Consider the following 21,553-nt stretch of genomic DNA (forward strand, 5'->3'; position numbering starts at 1 on the left):
ATTCTCTCCCTTTACTCCTCTGTGAGTTGCACTTAAATACTCATTAGAGCTGAATATGGCTCCGTTTGGCAGCCCTGACATTTTTGCCTTGTGATGTAGAACCTGAGGATGTATAAGGGATTGTATAAAATCAGTGTATAGTAGCTCTGAGATTATGGAGGAAAAACAAAGGTTTCGTGTTCTGGTCTTTGTTAATGAAATAAACTCAATTGTATCCTTTTTTTTATACATAAAAGATAAAAGACATACGAGATTTATGAACAAGGTCATTAGCATACCAAATTTCTCTCATTAACTCTGTTACATTATTTTCCAACTTACACAACTCTCATTAGAAAAATTTATGAACTGGAATGATTACAAATATAACATATTTTAAACCATCCCTACTTTTAATTGCAAAACAAAAAAATAATTATACTTCTGTGCTATAATGGATTTGTATTTTTATGCATGTATTTTTTTTTATTAAAAATTTAATAAAAACAAAAAAAATAAGAGAGGACTTTCCCAAAACCAGGGGGTGGGGAGAGAGGAGAGGAGACTGTACCACTTAGTGCGATTTCCAACGTAGCTGTGAATCCTGAGGTGTTGCTTTGGTTTAACCTTGCTAGAACCAAGTTAATATTGCACCCTGATCTGCCTGGTTCTTTTTCTCCCCAGACTGTCCATTTCTCGTCCTTACATCTGGTTTGAAGTGAAGCATAAGTTATCTCTCATTCTGCTTGGACTCCTTGTTTACAGAAGAGTGATGGAGATGCTATTAAGCACAAAAGGGATCACCACATGCCTGTTTTTCTTTGTATTGAGCTTGGCAGCAGCTATTGAAATACCATTATCAGGTGAGTTGTAGCTATTTACGTGAACACTTTGATGTTTTGTTTTTGTATCGACTTTTTTAAAAAAAAACAAAAACAAAACCAAAACTTTCCCTGAAGAAAAAAAAAAAATCAAATCCTGCTTTTCAGTTGTTCCATTTTGAATTTAATTCTGCCAGAACGTGGCCTTTGGGAAATTCAGATGTGATAAAAATGTAAGCTACTTGGTTTGGGCTTGTTTAAATGTAGCAGTAAACTTGTCTAATAACATATATATCTGGTGTTTGTGATCCAACACATCGCTTAGCTCCGAGGGTTTGGTTTTGTCCCTCACATAAATTCCTCATTTTGGCTCTGAATCTCCCTGAAGCTTGTTTGATGTACATAGATCCTTACTTCCTCATCTTGCAACCTGCTATTTCAGTCTGAAAAAGGAGCAGGTGTATGTCTTGGGGCGTACATGAGTCCCCAGAGCAGCATTTCCTACGCCTCACCTACCACCCTGGGGAGCACCTTCCTCATCCCTCTCTGCCTGTGATGCATTCAAACTGCCTCTTTTACACGGCTGGTGTGGTTTCAGGACATGTAAAATATGGGATGAGGTTTACAGGGGACAATCCCATAAAAACCAGTGGACCCTACTGACTGGAGTACAGCCCAGAGCTCCCAAGGTTTGCATTTTTAAAATATAAATGGACCAGGATGATGAACTACAGGTTTTTTGGGGAAAAAAAATGTCAAAAAACAAACAAAAACCACCCCTAACAAGTCAAAGCAAAGCTCAACAATATTGGATTTTGAATGAATTATAGTGGGGATAGATAGATAAATAAATAAATAAAACTAAGGAAAACAAAATTTAGACTCTTCACAGGGCTTTGGGTGCTGTAGCCTCAGAGCAGGACACGGGCCAGTTTCATGGCATCACGTGGACCTGCCGTGAGCTGTTAACACTCTAGAGTCTGCCAATAGCCCTGACTGCAAAGGAGAAGGCAATCAAACAGGTTTCCAGGATATTTTTCTAAACCTATCCAAACTTGTTTAATAGCATTTGGAAGTAGAAATTTTTTTAGAGGAAAGTGGTTCCTTGTGTTTAAATAAAGCAAAAGTGGAGCTGTGAGTGTAAAGTGCAGGACAAACTGTCTGGGCATCCATTGCTTTTAAGTACCTACACAGGGGAACCATCTAGCCCTTAATTTGCTTTAATGAAGCATTTTATATTTTAATAAAAAGGAATTATGTCTGATCAGTGAAGCTAGTGGGCTTGGAACTGTTTGGCTTTGAGACCACATGGTACAGCAAGACACCACGTTTCGCTCCAGCTTTGAGCTTCCTGGACTTAAAAGAAGAAGTGAAGAGCATGTTAATTTTCTTTGTGGCTGTTTCTAACGATGTGATGATCCTCTTATCCCCAGCTCCACTGTGGGGAGCATTCTCCCTCGTGCAGCTCTGTTGCACAGACATCTGCAACACTTTAATTCTCTTAAAAAAAACCCCCAGAAATTAGTGAAACATCTTTGTGTGACCCTGTGACTGGTAACGGCTCTTCCCGCGCTGTACCCTGGAGGGGGGTTCAGTCATCTTTCCAGTCCATGGGTTTCCTGGCAATTTTATCCAGGATGGAGATAGTACTTTGCTACTTCATTTCTGTGTGTATCTGCATCTGGGTTAAAAAGCCAGATACTGACTTCACCACTGAATAAATTCACCAGTCCACATGCCCGTGCTTTGGCTTTACTTTAGCCTGGTCCCGGCTCTCCTCTTCCTGGGATGGGTTGGTCAGACATGGACACATGCACAGGTGATGGCCGTGAGTGGCTGGATGAATGTCATGTGTCAAACCTTCCTCTGGCTGCCGAGGCAATAACAATGCTCAGTTTGGGGAGCAGAGAGTATTGTCAATGCCAGGAAGAAGATGATCATCATCGTCCTTTTTTTAAGGCAATCTTGACATTGTCCCTGTGGAAGAAAGATCCTGAGCAGAGCGGAGTTTTGCTTAAGTGGTGTTTTAACTCAATCCCTCTTTGTGTTCAGTTGTGCAGCTTCCAACAATCACGGAGCAATCCCACACCCAGGTTGCCTACCCTTTTGATGAGGACTTTACAATTCAATGCGAAGCTAGAGGAAACCCACAGCCCACGTGAGTACTGCTTTCACCTGGAGAAGCAAGCAGACATTGAGTTTGCTTTTAGCCTTTGCTAAGCATGGTTCTGGTTTTGGGGAAGGGAGGAATAGCTGATGTACATAACCTGCTCGTCATCATCAGGTGAGGTTAAGATCTGGGTTTCCATTGAGGTCATTCATCTTTTGTTGCTCAATCACTTCTGCTCTCTGTGAAGAGATATCAACGTGTCTCTGTCTTGTTGGGAGATGTTCCATTTCTCTACCACGTACTAAGTTCAGCCTATGCTTTAAAAGAGCTTGTCTGGGCTGTACTGCAAAAGATAGGAGGTGTGTCATGGTAATCAAAGGGTCTCAGCTGTTCTTCTGCCATTTCTACCCTAAAAATACCGAGCACATTAGATCGTGTATTCAGAGATCACATTTGCATTTTATCAGATACCTTCTCTGGACCTGACATCACTGGGGCCATGGTGATGTTACAAATATGCACATGAGGAGTTATTCAAATAAATATCCAAAGATAAACTTCATATATTTTTCACCAATGTAAAAAGGAAAAAGATTAATAATGAAAATGTGATTAACAAAAATGTAATAATAACATAGTAAAATCTCCTACTGAGACTTTCATCACCGGATGGTGTATGGGCTAAATCAATAGCTGCTTTGCATTCATTTTTATTCTTTAATCTCTCCTTTCTTTTTTCTCTGCAACACCATTTAAACTTGCTTAAAAAGAAAATTGATATTTTTATATCAAAATAATTTGATCATTTTTAGGTGAGTTCTGAATGAAGATTTGTAGTGTGATAACCAATTTTCTTTATTTCATTGTTTGTTAGTAGAGCAGTGAAAAGTGTTCTGTTATTTTTAAATGTATGTGATAGAGCTGGTTAGGAGAGAGGAACCCATATTCCTCTCCATACAATCTCAAGGCAGTTTGCCTCAGTGAAGTACCAAAACATAAATTTCTGTTAAAATTAATTTATTCTCTTAAAACATTGCAAAACATTGAAAAATGCATGTGTTCCACTAAATGCATTTTATACTGTAATTTCCAACTGTTTGCTTTTGAGTCAGTTTAGCCCAATTTCAAGCCATCTGAGACTTCCAGCTACATAAACGATGACTAATATATCAGCATTCATCAAAATCACACCCTGGTAGCATCAAAACTGCAAATAATTCTATGTCAAGACCAGGAGAAACTCAAGTTGAGTCACCTCAGATTCTCCTGGGCTCAACCATGGCATCTCCTGTAGATGGTGAGAAGAGCTCCTGTCAATCTTTGTCAGTCAGAAGTACCAACTCTCCTACAGCCACAGCTTTTTTTCAGACCTTTAGTTATTTTCACTGGGTGGCTCTTGATTTCACAGATGATCTCTCTCATTTTTTTTTTTGTCCTTGCCTTAAGCTTTGTATTCTTATTTCATGTCACAATCAATTATCCAAAAGTAAAATGTCCATCAGGAGAGACATGCCCAACAGCCAACACAAGTTACAGCAGCACAGTGGTCATTTTACCATCCAACTCCCTCCTCTTATACCAAGTTTTTTCTTTTATTTTAATAGTGTGTTGTTGGACCCATATTTACCACGGTTTTCACACCTATTCTGTGACCTGTCCTTTGTCACATGTGTATTATTTTTCAGCTTCAACTGGACTAAGGATGGAAAACCATTTGATTTATTATCCGACCCAAGAATAGTTGCATCAAACAACTCTGGAACATTTGTGATTCAAAACCGTGGAATCATCACTAATTTTCAAGGGAAATATCGTTGCTATGCATCCAACTTGCTGGGAACTGCCATGTCAGAAGAAATTGAGCTCATTGTTCCAAGTAAGGGCTTTTAATGTGCCTTTGGTTTGGTTTGGGTTTTTTAAGGTGAAAATGGTGTTTCCTCAAATGAAATGGGAAAGAACTAGTTACTAAGGTGGTGTATGGAATTCAGAAAATACCACTGGACTATCAACTCCTTGCAGGTTTCCAAGTGCTGATACTGACACTCCTTATCAACTTTAATTAATACAAAGCCAACTGGGTAAATAATGTATATGTTTTCCCAGAATATTAATTTGGAAAACATTTATTATTTACTTTTGAGTTCTGAATATCGTCTGCCCCACTTTGCCTCTAGAGGGTGGGTTGGTAGTTAAATTAGTATAAATGTTTTAATGACCATCTCAGGAGAGCTGTATGTTCAATGATAGAAAATTATTATTTGCTTTGACTTGACTATTTAAATGCCTTTATAAAGCACTTGCTTTGCCTTTGCCATAAACCCCAGAAGAATTCTTTTCTGATTCGTATTTGCTTAGAGCCACTCTTCGCTCTTGTGATGCTTCCTCTTCTAATACTTTTCTCTTTTTGTAAAGAAGAAAGCATAAATATTGATGAGAGTTGTAGTCTGGTAAATTGTCTATCTAATCTGGGCAGAGACAATTTTTTTTGTGAAGTGATGCCAGCACATCAGGAAAATACAGAAATTAAACTATTTGGAGAGATAAATAGCAGAAAAAATGGCAGAGCAGCTACTACCTTACCTGCAGTTATTGAAAGATATTAGCTGGTCATGAAAGACAGAAATAATGGCATAGATCATTAAATAGTTTTAGAAATATATTAGAAATTAAAAATGTACAGGGCAATAAAGGAATAGGAAGTCATTGTCAGAGAAAACAAAATTGCTTTGAGTCAAATCACTCTGGGGAAATGTTGTAAAAGACACTTTGTGAGTCTGGAGAATCTCCTGAGTTAAAGTTGGAGTGATCTCCCCAATAGTGGAGGAATATATTTGATAAAGAATTAGGAATCATGTGATGCTTTCAGTTTCCAAACATTTATTGGAAAGCAAATGCTGTTAGGAGTCATAAGACTGTAATATTTCAGCTTGGCAACTGTGACTGAGTGCCTAGAAATTGGGAGGACAATATGGTCTCCATCTCAGAGGAAAGAACATGAAATCAGAAGCTGGAGGAAAAGATGGGAGAAATAACAGCTGATTACTGCAAAATAGCAACCGATGCTCAAGGGGAAGTGATCCAGTCAACTGCGAGTTCAGTAGTCTGGTGTCAGCATCATTCAGGGTTTGATAGAAATACTTACAGGGAGAGTATTAAAGACCTGGAACTGAATGGAAAATGAGCTCAAAAATGTACTGACCTTAGAAATGTGTCCTTCTATCATTAGCATCGAGGAAGGGCAGAGGGAGAAATGGGTGATTTTAAGGACAGACTGATAGAGTGGAATGAAATTTACTGATACAAAGTTCAAGGTAATGATTAGGACATTGATAGAACCAGCTTTGTACCAATCCATTTAAGCACTTGTAGTTTGGAAGTAACACGGAAAGATGAAGATGCAGTCGGTCTTAAATTCAGGATTGAAATATATGAAATTAGAAGAGGAAAATTTGAGGCAGGACTTTCCTAGTGAGAGTTAAAAAGACAAGAAACTTCACTGGCTTCAGGATGGAGCAGGGTTAAGAACATGAAGCAGAGTGTGTGATGTAGTCAAATGCTGTAGAAGAAGAGAACCAACAGTGCAATGGAGGTTTTTTGCAGACTAGAGCGTGTATTTCCAAGTTCTTACAATATTTTGTTGCCAGGAGATCTGAAAGGACTGGGCACATGTGGAATTGGTGTGTCCACATGGCAGGGCATCTCTCCATGGTCTTCTCAGTCTTTATAGTGACAGGAGATGTCCACCTAGCTACAAAAACCTACTTCCAGCAGGTCAGTGCAGATGGAACACGCTAGGAGAAACATGTAATAATTTCTGCCGTGTTTTTATCATAGGAAATAATCCTGAGAAGTATTTTAGGCGTAGCCAGGGTGGGAGAATCATGCACTGTGGTTGTGTTAGAAATAAGACACATTGCAGAAGCTGGGAGAGTTCCTGGAGAAGGACTGCTGAGGATGCCATGTAAATGCATTGTTATGAGTGCTCCTCATGAAAGATAGGATTTGTTCTCCTTCCAGACAGCTTTATGGATTTTTTTTTTCCTTACTAAATTTATTTCACAATGCACTGTATTGCATCGTATTCCCTAATGCTGTAGCTTGGTGTTTGGTGAGGAATGACCAAGATTACATGTCCTGCTGTCTGGTTTAGGCTCTACCAACTTGCAACTGCTCTAAGGGAATAGCATTCCTTAGTAGAGGAGAACTGCACACAGTTTTAGGACAGTAAGTTGAAGTTTATTGGACTAATGATGTAAGTTGGCTCCACAGGTAGGAATTTGAAGCTATGTACCTGATGTCAACTGAAGTTTCAGGCAGGAACAGGAGAGTGATGCAGTTATTCAGAGCTTTAAACAAGACATAATTATTGACTTTTGAGTCTGGTCAGGGCAATGGGGTTAATACGATTTCTCTTAAGCAAAGCATCTCAGACTCACTAACTTTCAGAGGAGTTCAAGACCTCATTGTCATGTTTCAATGAAGGTAAATCACCTCCAGCAGCAGAATATTCTGACACTCCATTGCTATTGAACCAAAAAAGATGCTTAAAAACAGAAAACAAGAACAAGTTTATGTCTGTATCTGATATTATTGAATCTGCAATAATAGTCTGATTCTTGCTTCTGATGAGAACTTGTCTCTACTAACTTGAGTAGAAACTAAATATACTGGGAATAGTTAGCAACAAATTAATTGAGAAGTTCCAAAATGTTTGTTACCAAGCGCGAGAGGAATTTTAGTGCTAATCCATGCAGAGTCCTAAATCCAGAAAATGAATAAATGGTACAGACATTAGAGGGATTCATCTGACTCACACACCTTTTAAGGCACATTTATTCATACTCTTCTGTCATAAATTCTTCCATTTAATGGTGCAACAGAGATGCTGCAAATTAAATCAGGATTCAGAGAGTGAGAGAAGCCACATTTTGATTTTCTAAAGTGCTGGATATTCTACAACTGTGCTCAAGTGAAAAGGAGCTGCTGGTGCACAGACCCGCTGTAAATGAGGCAATCACTGACACAGAAGAGTTTGGGATAAATTACCTCTATTCATCCTCAGGTTTTGAAGCAGAGACTGGTACATGTGAGATCACTACATGCATTCATGATAATGATGCAGAGGTGGCAGTGCTTTGCCAGCTGTATTCAACTAAAATGTAAGCTACTTGGCAAGTCACGATGCCAATGAAGTGAAGAAAAAGCCGGCAAGTCATTCTAGGCCAGGGTTTTTTTCATAAATTACATTTACACTGCAAAAAGAGACTACTGGGTGTGTGAGGAAAGTAAGGAGAACAAAGGACTGTTTACTCACAGTATTCATTCCAGGAAAGCAATAGAAATGTCAGCAGAAATGATCGTTAAATGTCACCTACATAATGAAGATACCACACCTCCCCTATATACGATGATATTAAGGAAAGTGGGGAAGAATGGGGTCTGAGGATCTCTGTGTGTTCCCATCATTTACAAAGTCTGGATTGGTACAAGATACATGCAGCATGAAAATTAATTTAAATGGTGAGAACACTGATCTCAGCTACCCTCCTCCTGTATTTAGGGAATCCAGTGTCTGAATTACTGAGGAGGCCCAATGCCAGAGGAAGAACTGGCATTTAAACTTCTTTAATTAACTGTGGTGTAAAAGACTCTTCATGGTAGACTGCATTGAGATTTATGCTCAGTTATTTCTAAAGCTGTTGCTCTGAAAGACCAAAGATCTGAAGATGGAAACATAGTCTAAATATAAAATTGTCCAGTGACAGGCTGTACTGTGCAGATGTGAATGTTGTGTAGTCATTAAAAGATACCGAGCTGATATTAAAACAGGAGATCTCAGGAACACACTTTGTGAAGACGTTCAGTAGAACTTTTCTGGAAAAGAAAACAAAAGAGTAACTCACTGAGGCTTTGCAGGTGATGGGAATAAAACTTAAACTTCTTGCTTCCTAAAGCAGTGTCCTATACCTCTGACAAACTTTTCTGGCCAGCTAAATCATTGGGATCACTCTGACTGTTGCCAGCAACCATCACTTTGGAAAGGGAAATAGAGATTTACATAGGAAAAAAAAGACCATCACTGATTCCATCGTAGAAGCTTCTTTGAGAGTGAGTGGACTAACAACCAGGCTTTCCTAACTTTTTCAATTTAATGCAGCAATTAAAAAAATCCATAAATAAGCAGGATCATATCTCATAAATGCTTCAAAGGCTGCAATGAAAATTACAGATTTAACTCTTGCGTATACTGCATGGATCAGAGTAGCAATTGATGCACTGAGGTATGTACTGGAAGCTGCCCAACCTGTGTGTAATACAGCTTCTGTGGCTGGTGACTGCAAGTCATGTTTATGATACTTTGATATGTTGGGCTGTTCACTGGACAAGATATAGATCTGTACAGCAAACCCTTCAGCTACTATTTAAGTGTCTGAGGAGCTGGGAATTTTCAGGATACAGAAATTTCTTGACTATTTCCACTTTCCCTCAATCTTGCATACTTTAAGGATTTATTTGCATAGAAGAACTGAATAATATCCATGATCAATCAGGCTAATTATCCATCTAGTCCAGGACACATCTCCAGCAGCATCAACAGAGAAGGTTATGAAAACCTGGGGTATAATTATGTTTTCCTACAATAGTTTCCCAAAATATTTGCTGATTACTGATTTACCACAATGAGTTGACTCCTGTTTTACACCAGCTACTGGTAGAAACCAGACACAGGGTTCTCAAGGACTGTTACCTGGAGAAACCCTTTTCCTTCATTTCAATTTCTCAATACTTTACCCAGAAACATGTAAAATACAGGATGGAATGGACTTCATGATCATATAAACTGGTATAAATTGCCATACTCAGTACAGTTCTAGTTGTGTGAAGTCACTGTAGTCAGCAGTAGGACAAAAACTAAGGTGTAGGACAAAGTGTGCTCATAGGTGCCTGAGTAAATCTGAGGCAATCCTGCTGGAAACTGGTTTCCTGAAGAAACTGAAACCAGCTCTGGTCGTTATGTTAATGCCCTTATTTTCAAATGTACTCAAATGTACATTTTATATTGCATTGTATTGGTCTCCCTCCTGTTTGTTTTTAGTGGAGATACTGGACAGATAAGAAGCAGGAGGGAGTGACCCAGCCTTCTTTCTGAAATTTCTCTCAGCCAACCTAATTTACCAATGGTATTTCAGCCTAATCTCAAGTACAGTTCAGTCATTAAACTTGGAGTCACCCCAGGGATTAAACAGAGCCTGGTTCCTTACACAAGGCTGATAATCTTTCATTTCCATGGTTTGCACACTGTCAGAGCACTGTAATTCTGGGTTTTTTTGGGTGCTGTACAGCATTCACAGTACAGTAAATAATATTTGGGCAGCGAAACCTTTCCCAAGGTTGTTTTGAGAGCTTTATATATCACAGTGGGCTCTTAGAAGATATCTCCATAACAGAAGTCAGGTGTGTGGTTTTTCATCTTCCCCGTGGCCCTTTCATACGTGCCACTTGATTGCTTGTTTCGTGAGAGCCATCCTGCTGGCACCTCAGCCAGGCTTTTTCAGAGTCATTAAATAATGTTGTTCTCCCCCGTGTTATGGATATGTGAGAGGTAGCACTTGGAGCTATGCTGGATTCTCTGTCCCCTCTCATTATAACTGTGTGTGGGGAATTGCATGAAAGATTGACATGACAGTTTTAATGGTATCGCCGCAATGAGATCAATTGGTGGTAAATTTTACTGTGTCCGTGTGCTGCATTGATAACTCCATACAGTATTAAACACTTTCATGACACAATTAATCTTGTATGATGCTTTTGAGCTTAATGATAGTTTCTGTGATCAGCTACAAATCAGTAATGATTAATTCCAGAATTAAAACAGAGGAAAACTGAAAAAAAAAAATTAAAATTGCCTACAGATACATACTGGTTATAAATGTGCAAGAGCCAAAGTCTAATGCTATATTAGCTTCTTAGTTTTAATAAATCTCATGCAGAATTCAGAAGCAGTTATTTTTTCTAGTCTTTGAGACCAAGGGGACCTCAGCAAGAAAATATACTTGATAGAAGATTTGGCTCAGGAACTTATCATGAAAGTTGAGTTTTCCTCTATTGAAAGATTTCAAAAGACTTGAACTTATGCATTGGGGGGAAAAATCTAAGTTTTCTGTGTTTTTCACAATGAACAAAGTGAAACAAGGCAGCATGGAAGAACCCAGAAGCCCCAACTGCCTGGAGTTCGAGTATTTGTTAGAGATGGAGGACACAAGTTGCTGCTTCCCCCATTGGGGACGAAAGGCAGATTTCTGGGCCATGCATTGGAGATGAACACCTGTGCTGCCAGCTAATGACACCAAGACCATGATTTTTCACTGTCTCCTGATGGGACTTGCTCTGGGTTTTTTTTTTATAATTCTGTAATTATTTGCTACAGAAATTGACTGAACAGACAAGTGGTTATGGCACCCAACTGGGATAGTGGAGACCCAGATTTAGTTGTGCCAAATGAGGCAGAAAATGAGTTTGAACAGGAGTTTTCAATGTCCTAGATGAGTGATGTTACTATGGGTCTATTTGCTGGTCTCTTTGGTTTAGTCAGAAATTCCTTATCCTTCACCTGATCCAGCTTTTGTAAAGTTTTGTTGAGAGTGATATGCTTTTGGGAATAAATAAGTTTCAGATCAAAACATTGGCTTTTTCCTACTGGCAAGCTTTTCACCTCTCCAGCAGTCAGCAGATGGATTTTCAAGGGCTTCAAATAGGTTATTGAACATACTGGATTTTAATACATAGTTCCCTTTGTTATCTGAAATTTCACCTACAGAGTGAGTAATGCTCATTAACTCTGTTTTGCCTCTCCTAAGAATTCATAGTGTATTAATAATCCTCCTGGAGATAAAAATCTATGCCCAATCTGCATTCAGGCAATCAGCATTACAATGATTGCTTCTTTTTATATTTACTAATCCTACAATGTATAAAGTCTCCTCAGAGACCTGGCCCTGCATTTCTCACCCTCCTCTTTTGGTTTGACTCCTGTCATATGGCATTGTCCTGTGGAGCCAGTGGACCACTGGTGTTTCAAATAGTTTATTCACTATCAGAGTTCCCTGTTATAACTTGAAGACTGGGATGGCAATATTTGCTGTGCCAGTTTATTCTGCCTAGCCAGGATGCTTTCATTCCTTTGCTCTTTAATGGCTGTTAATTTTGCTGTTTGATGCAGTTGCCTGAACTGAAACTTTCGCTAGTTTGAACTTGTCTGAAATAAAAGCAGAAGACAGAGTCCGCCCTGAAACTGTCTGAGCTAAATACTTTCAAGGAGTGGTTACATTTTGCAGACTAATTTATTTGCAATAATCTCTGAGCTGCAACCTCCCAGTGCTCGGTTTGATGTGGGCACCAGCCCAGTTCTCCATCCCCTCATCTTGGATGTGCTCCGGTTGCATTTTGGGCTGCTGAGGCTGGACAGGTTGTCCAAATTTGCCAAGTGGGGTTCAGGCTGCTGGCATCAGTGCTGATGCTCTGGGTGATTAAACAAGTCCTTCATCTATTAATTATTTAACCCATATTTAAGCCCAAATAGTGCAGCCTTTCTGCACCCCTGTGTATTCTTTTCTGCAAATCCTGTCTCTGCACCCTGAACAATGAGCTCGCTGAGAAAGTCTGCAGGTCTGCACAGCAGAAGTTTTACACCTGAGGCAATAAAATCTTCAAACCAGGCTTCTGCTCCATCTGATTCTGGAGATGGATGAGAATTGGGATAACTCCAGGCACCAGGTAGAACAGCTGCATGATCTCTGTCCTCACCTGCATTGACTTGCAGTGGCTTCTGGAGAACTACCTTTTAGCCAACACTTCCCAGAACATACTGCACTCCCAGACTGGTTTCTGATCCATCAGTGCACAATCCTCTACGCCGATCTTAGCCTCAGGCTGCAGTTCTGTGGGGCTTTGAGTTGTCCTTTCTAGACAATACAAAAAAAGAAGCTATAGAAAGCATTTGAAAATAAGGGCATTAACATAAAGCCTGAGAAAAGCTCATGGGCATCACAGACAACCATTAAACATCACCGTTGGGTTGCCTGGCTTTCAGTACTGCAGCCTGTGCCCTTCGTGGATGAAGAATGCTAGCAGAGATTTCTTACTCTTAGGAAAATGCATCGTTACTCTGCACCACTTTGTAAATAACCACAGAATCTCTGAATTGCCTTGACTGGAAAAGACCTTTAAGATCATCAAGTCCAATCATTAACCCAACACTGACACGTCCCCGACTAACCCATGTCCCTCAGCACTATGTCTACACGACTCTTCAATCCCTCCAGGGATGGGGACTCCACCACTGCCCTGGGCAACCCCTTCCAATGCCTCAGAACCCTTTCAGCAAAGAAATTCTTCCTCACATCCCATCTCAACTGCCCCTTGGTGCAACTTGAGGCCATTTCCTCTTGTCCTGTCACCTGTTGAACAGATCCACCCCCACCTCTCTCCACCCTCCTTTCAGGGACTTGGACAGAGCCAGGTCTCCCCTCAGCTTCCTTTTCTCCAGGCTCAACAACCCCAGTTGTTGAACTCATCACACTTGTGCTCCAGACCCTTCCCCAGCTCCCTTGCCCTTCTCTGGACATGCCTCCAGTACCTCCATGTCCTTCTTGTTCCCCAAAACTGAGCATAACAGTAACAGTAGTAACTAATGGTAGTAACTAAAGGCAGAGAATGCAAAGGGTGATGTTAAGGTAAATATTTTCTGAAGAACTGTATTGAGGGGGAAGCAAAGGGCAAAATTTCAAAAGGCAGCAATAAAAGAGGAACTTCTTTGCTTTTGTACAGGTGTACCAAAATTCCCCAAAGAAAAAATTGAGCCCCTTGATGTGGAGCACGGTGATTCTGTGATTTTGCACTGTAACCCCCCAAAAGGCATCCCACCTTTGCATATCTATTGGATGAATATTGGTAAGTAAACAATCTTTACACAATTCATATGAGGATACTCAAAACATTTGTCTTCCAGAGCAGTTTTCATTACAGATTCATAATTGATGGGAGCAGTAATTGTGCAAGTGCTTAGGAAATAGATCTGGATATTGAAAAACAAAATTGAAGAGTGGAGAATGCAGATATGTTTTTACATAGCACAAAGTTAAATTATAAAGTGCATTGACACAACATATTATTAAATTTGAGATATCAGAAAGCTTGCATATCAGTAAATGGGTCTACTAGTAATGAGGACTGCTGCATTTACAGTAGAGAGGATAAAATGTGTAAATATGTTATATCTATCATTACTGTTTTCCTTTTTTCATAAACTAATGGTTGGTTTATAATACTAAGAAAAAAACCAAAAAAACAACAAAAACCCCCCCCCAAACCTGTCAGGTATGTGTAATTAGTTCCTTGTGGGTTTCTGTTGCATTGTTCTTCAGCATTTGTGATGTGCATGAATTTCTCAACCTTGGGAAGCAAAGTAACTGGGATTGCCTCCGTGACATGAAGAGTTCATTTCTGAAGCTGACCAAATGCTTGCAGAGACAGGGTGGCAGATTAAACCTCTGATCTTATAAGGCAGCCTCTCTACTCCTGACATACAGATTTAGCACAGACCTGCATTTGGCTGGATCAAAAACGAGACAGTACAGCCACCTTAGTGCACGCTCACATTCCCCTGCTGTGGGCTGTACAAGAGAGAGACTGGCCGTGGGGGACACCTATAAATGGGTGACCTCCAGATCATCATTACAGGCCTTTGTATCGGGGAGAGGTACTAGAAATATCCTTACAATCTGAGCAGGAACTTTGTACTGTGTATATTTTATTATAAACTTTTCATTATCAATGATTTTTAATATCTTTTAATATAAATATATTATTATATCTATAATATTTATTGTCAGTTGTCAATCAATCGTACGTTGAATTTTGGCAAATAACCCATTGGTTACGCTGGACCTTCTACCTCTTTCGTCTCAAAGTTACATTCAGTATCTGGAAGCAAGCACATGACAGGAGAGCATTCATTGAATATTGGCAAATAACCCATTGGTTACGCTGGGCCTTCTACCTCTTTCACCTCAAAGTTACATTCAGAATCTGGAAGCAAGCACATGACAGGAGAGCATTAGCAGTCATGTTGGTGAAACAGCTCAGCATCATTACCATATTATAATTATTTTTTCTTGCTAGATTTGCAGCACATCCCACAAGATGAAAGGGTCTCCATGAGCCTTAAGGGAGATCTCTACTTTGCCAATGTGGAAGAAAATGACAGTCGAAGCGATTATTGTTGCTTTGCAGCATTTCCAAGGCTGAGGACGATTGTACAGAAAATGCCAATGACACTGAAGGTTTCCCGGTGTAAGTCTGTGGATGAGTAATTTCTTGTTTTCTGTTGTTTTTTCTGTCATTCTTTCTTTTTTAACACCATTGGATGCAGATGTGTGCCCTGTGTCTCTGATGTGATTCTCTTGTGAAGAAAATGCACGTTACTGTGCTTATTCCTGCGTTATTAACCTAACTCTAAAGCGTAAATTCAACTGAGAAAAGCTGTTTGCAGCTGTTGGGCACCAAAAGTGCCCTGCTCTTCCTCCTGTTCTCCCCCTGGTGAAAGCTAACGATGCATTGGGGAAATCTGCTTTCTCACAGTCCAGTGGATAGGTCTTCACTGGGTCTTGAGAACTTTATGTGGCCACCTCCTCCCTGGATGCAGACCTGGTTTGGTCCAGGCGCAGCAGTGAGGTTGGGAAGGGCGATGTTTTCCAGGTCTTTGCAGGCTGCTTTGAGCATCAATAATGACACAGGAGGCATTTTCCATTTCCTTAATGGCATGTTGTGTAGGGACTTGTGGTGCTTTCACTCTTTTGGTTTGCAACCAAACACAGTCGCTCTCTCACTGTCCCCCCCCACCCAGGGAATAGGGGAGAGAATTAGAAGGGTAAAAATTGAGAAAACTCCTGGGTTGAGATAAAACCAATTTGCTAATTGAGATAAAATAATAATAACAGTAATAACAGAATATGCAAATGAGTTATGCTCAGTGCAGCTGCTCACCACCCACCAACCGATGCCCAGCCTGTCCCAGCCAGCAACCCCAGAGCAGGGACAGTCCCCAAACCACAATCCTGCCAGAGTGAGCCCAAGTGATTCCTGAAAGAATCCCCCAGATTTCTGGTCAACCCTGGTTAATATACTGACCATGATGTGATATGATGTGGAATATCTCATTGGCACATCCAAATGCCAGTTTGGGGTTTTGCTAATTACTATGCTTCCCCCCTCTCAGTTCCTTGCAGCTGTGAACCAGCCAAACACCATGACCCTGAGCTCCAGCAGCGACTAATAACATCAGTACTTTATCAACATCCTTCTCATAACAAATCCCACACTGAAACTACAACACAGCTATACTAACTACTAAGAAAAAAATAACTCTATCCTAGCAAAACCAGGACAGGAACATCAAATTTTATTTATGTTAACGTCTCTGTATTCCTGTAGGCTCTGAGGAACTTACACAAAAGCTGGTTTCAGGTGCTGCCCCTGTGGCTGAGCCTCACTGGGATGAGCTGGGTTTGCTGTCCCATCATCATACATGTGCATATGTTCAGGATAAACCTACCCACTGTGGTACCAAATCACTAATTCAAACTGCATAAAGCCACTGAAGACAAGGGGTGTACAGGTACCAGTGTGAGAGGAAAAAATACAAATAGCCAAGGAAAACAAAAAACAAAACAACAAAACCAAAAAACCCCCCAAACAACCCAGCCTTTTAGGGCATGCTCTCAGCTGCATGAAATCAGCAAAGCCTGAGAGAAGCTGGTGGAACTACAGCGGCTTATACCAGCTGGAGATCCATCCTGCTTTGCTCCAATCTCTCTCGGCTGTAATAGTTTCTGGTATCGCTTGTACCACTCGCTGAGCCTGCCTGTGCCCTTAATATCAGTCTTCTGTTTCACTAATATCCCTGACCTTTCGGGCTTATGCAGCCCAGAAAGCCAAGGAGATTTTTCTTCCTGAATGAAAGCCTAATATTTAATATATGACTTTGAGAGTTTTCTTGTTGGGATAAAAAGATAAAGGATTAGTAATGGGTTTGTAGATCTTAATACTTGCTTAAACCATCTCTTGGGATAATAATTGTGAGAAAAATATCAGAATGAACTGTTGCTCCCATATGCATGCACACACGGATTAGAGAGATATGGGAGGGGGTTGGAGTGTGGGGCTGCTGGTGGCTCTGGCAGTGGCCCAGCAAAGCACTTCAGTTCATGCACTTTGCTGTCAAAGCCTTGGGAATGGGTGCAGGCGTGAATGTGAGGCACGTGCTTAAAAGTTTTTGTCAGCTTAGCTCGAGACTGCCCACTCCTCTCCATGCCCAGTACCTATTGAGAGACTGTATTAAAAAAAAAAAGCAGAAACACATAGGCAATAAGAAAAAAAGAGACTGGAAAAAATATATAAAATTTCTTTTTAGTGGATACTAAGCGCTTAGTGATTTTTAAAATCATATTAGGATAAAATTATTGCATCACTTATGAAATATTTTGCAGAATAACAGATCTTTAAATAATTGTCCTTGTATTTTCAGAAATTCATTGTTCATCTGTTGCTTTACTTTATATTTTTCTTTGTTTTTTTCTTTTCTGGCAGAAATTGGGGGGGTGGGGCATGGTTTTGTTTTGGTTGATTTATTGTTTCTTTTGATTCTGTATCAACTGTGCATGTTTGTGTTTGGTTGTCACTTTTATTTATTTCAGTTAAGCATGCTAATGACTCAGGCTCACCTAACGCTGCAGTTACTAAGGGTGAGTTGAATGAATCTGTTATTTAGCTTTTAAAGTGAGGATCTAGCAGAGGAGCTGAAATGTGAGCTGCTGCTCAGAAAAAAAGGAAAAAAAAAATCACAAAAGCCTTTTCATTGCCATGGGATGGATTTAAGTGGTCCATGGAGTACAATTTGCTCATCTTGTACTTTTTGACAGGAATCTGAAGGGTTTTTAACAAAGAGGTAGTTTTCTTAGCTGAGAAATGAACATCCACATTTTATAATGTGGTGTAAGTGAGGATGGTGATGTCCTGGGTTTCTCGTATTATCAGTTCAGAGCAGCAGCCAGAACTAGGTGCTTTGAATCTCCCTCTGGCAATTAAGAACCAGGGGTTGAAACTCTGAATTAATGTCTAAAGGGTCACCCTGGGGATGCATTACTCCAGGATGAGTTTAAGATGGGGATTTACAGAGCTTTAGGTGCTCTGTGTTAATTGTCCCCATCTACAGCCGTACCTCGGGGTGGGTGGGAGGTGATGCACCGTGTCCCTCTCTGGTTCTTGGCACAGGTAAGCAAAAAAAACCCCTTCTCCTCCTGGGGATTCACATCTTCCCTCCCTTTGTGGAGCGATATCCTGCAGATACTCAGATACTGCAGATATGCAGGCAGTGCAGATAAGCCAGAAGGTAGCTACCAGCTATTCCTGCAATTCTCCACCCAGTTAATTTTGTTTAAAATATGTAAAAATAATAGTCTTGGGGTTTTTTGTGTAGCTCTTGACTCTGATTTATTTGATTAATTGCTTCTGAGACCCTCTGGTTTTTTTGAAACACCCAATTTGAAACTCCTGAAAAAACCTCATTTTGTTGGATGAGCACTGAAGTGTTTGAAAAGGGGGTTCTCCTCAAGTGTTTCGGGACAGGTACCTCAAAGCCCTGACCAGTCCCCAAGCCTTGGTCTGCAGAGGCTAAACCTTGTCAGCAGAACTAGCAGGGCTGTGCGGAGTGACAGACAATCAAAATCTGATTTTTCCCTGGGGGAGATGTCTGAACTCCTGTCTCTGCTCAGGAAGGGGACTGCCTGCCTTTGGCAGTGGGAGGTGGAGGGCAGATGGAAAACCTGTGAGCGTATCCAGAGGCACCGAAGTGTTTTGCTGCAGCTCTGAGCACTTGTGACACAGATTCCTGGAGATACAAAACAAGGGGAGCTAAAGAAAAAAAAAAATTAGAAAATGGGTCAGAGAGGTACATGTGGTCTTTTACCAAATCATCCATAACTGACTATTTTTGAAGAACTAGTACCATTTGGGGACTTATTCATTACTGTGCTAATTGCTATTATAGTGATAACTGGATAGCCATTTAACTCCATGCATCACGAAACCATTGTTTGGCAGGCTGGAACAAATGGTCCATTGAAATCAAATGCAGGTCAATCTTGTTTGATTATTTTAACAGTCTTCCTTACAAATTGTACCTCTATTACTGTAGATTTAATAATTGTAGCAAGAAGGACAAATCTATGGGATATTCAAGTCAGGAAAGATAGGTTTTCATCTGAGATGTAAAAGATGATGGAGAGTCAATGCAGAAGAAAGGTGCTAAGAAAGGTGGTGCACACCAGAAGATCAGAAGTTGAGAAGATCAGTGTCTGAGGTGTATGAGAGAAAGGACCAGGGCTTGGACAGCAGGACATGAAACCATAGGAAAAGGAGCTTCACCAGTACTGCTGCCTGTTGTTATCACTGTACCCATCTTCTGCCTGTAAGCAGGAGAGTCCTGAATTAGTCTCAAACCATATAAATAAAAAAGAAAATTTACAAATTGCTGTCTGAAACCTTCTGACAGAAGTAATGTTTGTGGCATTATTATTTATACAGGCTCTAAGATTTCATCTCTAACTTTTATTTTATTCTCTTTTTTAGCAAATTTTATCAAGGAAAGAAAACCCAAGCTGCTGATCCCTCCTGAATCCTCTGGCAGTAGCTCATCAGTCACTGTCATCAAGGGAGGTGTCCTGCTACTGGAATGTATTGCTGAAGGGCTGTGAGTAATGCACAATACTACACAAACTTATTCACCTTTTGAAACAGAAATCAGGAAAGAAAAAGCTATATTAAAAATCATGTGACTACAAATGAATATACCTTCCTGCCCAAATATTTTTGAATTGAACCTCTATGTAGAGTTTTTCTAATGTGTACTCCTGGTAAAGCAGCACAGAGCTGGCGTGCAACATCCATGTGTTTGTTATTGCTAGAGCATATAAAAAAATAATTAAAATCATATCATAGTAGGTATTGATATTTTTTTTTGTATTATATTAAAAAAAAAAAAACCTATTATAGAACTTTTTTCAGTAATACTGCTTTTGAGATGTTGAGAAACTAAACATCTGGTGAATTCTTCACCTTCTGTGGTTTGGCTCACAAGCTGTGATGTTTCTTTTCTAGTTTCAGTAATTCAGTTTTAGTTCAATGCTCAAAAATTATTCAGCATTTTCCCAGGTATCAGATCTCAGATTTTTAAGAGCAAAGTTCTTGAGTGATGTCATACAAGACATCCATTAAAGAAATGTCCCACTAGTGGTCCTCCTAACCCAGTTGCAGTGGGAGATGCTGGCTCAGGAGTGCAGGTGGTTCTGGGCACCTTCTGTGGTTTATTCACCAGCATCCAGAATTTCCATACAGAGGATGTTCCTTCCATGATGTTCTCACACACGACAGAACGATGGGGAACAAAGTCCACAGCTATGTAAAAATATAGTGAACTGGAATGATCTGCATTGGTTTGATCCTGCTAAAACTGACTAATGGGCTAACTTCAAATTTAGTTCCAGTCCCATGTTTTCTGCTTGGGCCCATTTCCATGGGTGCCTCTGGAGCTTTGTGCTGCATGACTATCTCAAGCTTGTTACTGCTGTTAGCATTTCAGAGCACTACTCAACCTCTAGTCATCGATCTGGCTGGACTAAGCATGGCAGAATATCTCAATGAGGAGATGCTCACTGTAAAAATATAGGGAAGGGATAAAGTAGATGGTATGTGTTGGGAAATCAGGACAGTTTTGTTCTTTATTGTAAATAACACAGGACAAAATAAGGACAAGTCAGGAAAGGGGATGGCTAAATAAATGCTGAGTGCAGTCCTCACAATGAACCTCTCTCAGCCCTTGTTCCTGCTGCAGTAACTCAGACAGACGTAAGCTCTGCTTTGCCCTCAGTCCAGTTTTCCACAGTTTTTACTGTGTGCTTGTAGATTCAATAGGCTGCCCTGGAAGAGTTGCCACCAGAGAAAATAGATAAAATAAAAATCTCTCCAACCACTAAACCCACAATGAAAGCGCAGTCACTTCTGGTTTATTTGTGATAGAGCTTTTTGTTGAGTGGAGACTTAAATCATCGTCTTCTTGTTCTGTATGGTAGAGCTGAAGGTCTGTGCACACAGACTGTGGTTAACAGACAGATAATTCATATTAAAGGCTGTGCAATTATATCCCCTCTATAAAATTCCAAAAAAATCAGGATATTTATCTGCCTGAACAAACATGTTTAGGGTATTTTGTTATTCTGTGTGGGCTTGAAAGGGCATTGCTCATTTGAGCTGGCAAGATTATGCCTCTCAGTTGGTTGCCATTTCTGAAAGAAGGTGAATTACTTGTCTCTGTTGGATTCACTCCAAGTATCTGCAGTGAGTTTTAGTTCCCTGTTGCAACACTTCCTTGTCTAATCCACTACCCATCAAGCTAATTTGCAGGCACACAGACCTCCACAAGTCCACAGCTATGAGTTTATAGTGTTTTCAAAGTACTTAATCAGCAAATCATCTTGGAAATGCACAAATATGAATTTTCATGTGCAAGAATTAATATTGTGTACAAGCA

The 21,553-nt window shown here is 40.1% G+C and overlaps 1 protein-coding gene across 3 annotated transcripts in view; it reads left to right on the forward strand.

The window, feature by feature from the left end:
• Positions 1 to 686: 686 nt before the first annotated feature.
• Positions 687 to 21,553, forward strand: part of CHL1 (cell adhesion molecule L1 like) — a 55,941-nt gene continuing 35,074 nt past the window's right edge. For 2 of the 3 annotated variants that reach the window (XM_010172746.1, XM_010172748.1), the window contains exons 1-7: positions 687 to 842; positions 2,853 to 2,958; positions 4,596 to 4,786; positions 13,738 to 13,860; positions 15,091 to 15,261; positions 17,664 to 17,711; positions 19,597 to 19,717. In XM_010172746.1, coding sequence (XP_010171048.1) covers positions 752 to 842; positions 2,853 to 2,958; positions 4,596 to 4,786; positions 13,738 to 13,860; positions 15,091 to 15,261; positions 17,664 to 17,711; positions 19,597 to 19,717 — 851 coding nt within the window. In that variant the 5' untranslated portion in view covers positions 687 to 751. The remainder of the gene's footprint in view (positions 843 to 2,852; positions 2,959 to 4,595; positions 4,787 to 13,737; positions 13,861 to 15,090; positions 15,262 to 17,663; positions 17,712 to 19,596; positions 19,718 to 21,553) is intronic. The other variant, XM_010172747.1, reaches the window with a different exon arrangement.

This window comes from Antrostomus carolinensis, unplaced genomic scaffold (genome assembly GCF_000700745.2).
Source record: "Antrostomus carolinensis isolate BGI_N321 unplaced genomic scaffold, ASM70074v2 scaffold24887, whole genome shotgun sequence".
NCBI classification, from domain to species: domain Eukaryota; kingdom Metazoa; phylum Chordata; class Aves; order Caprimulgiformes; family Caprimulgidae; genus Antrostomus; species Antrostomus carolinensis.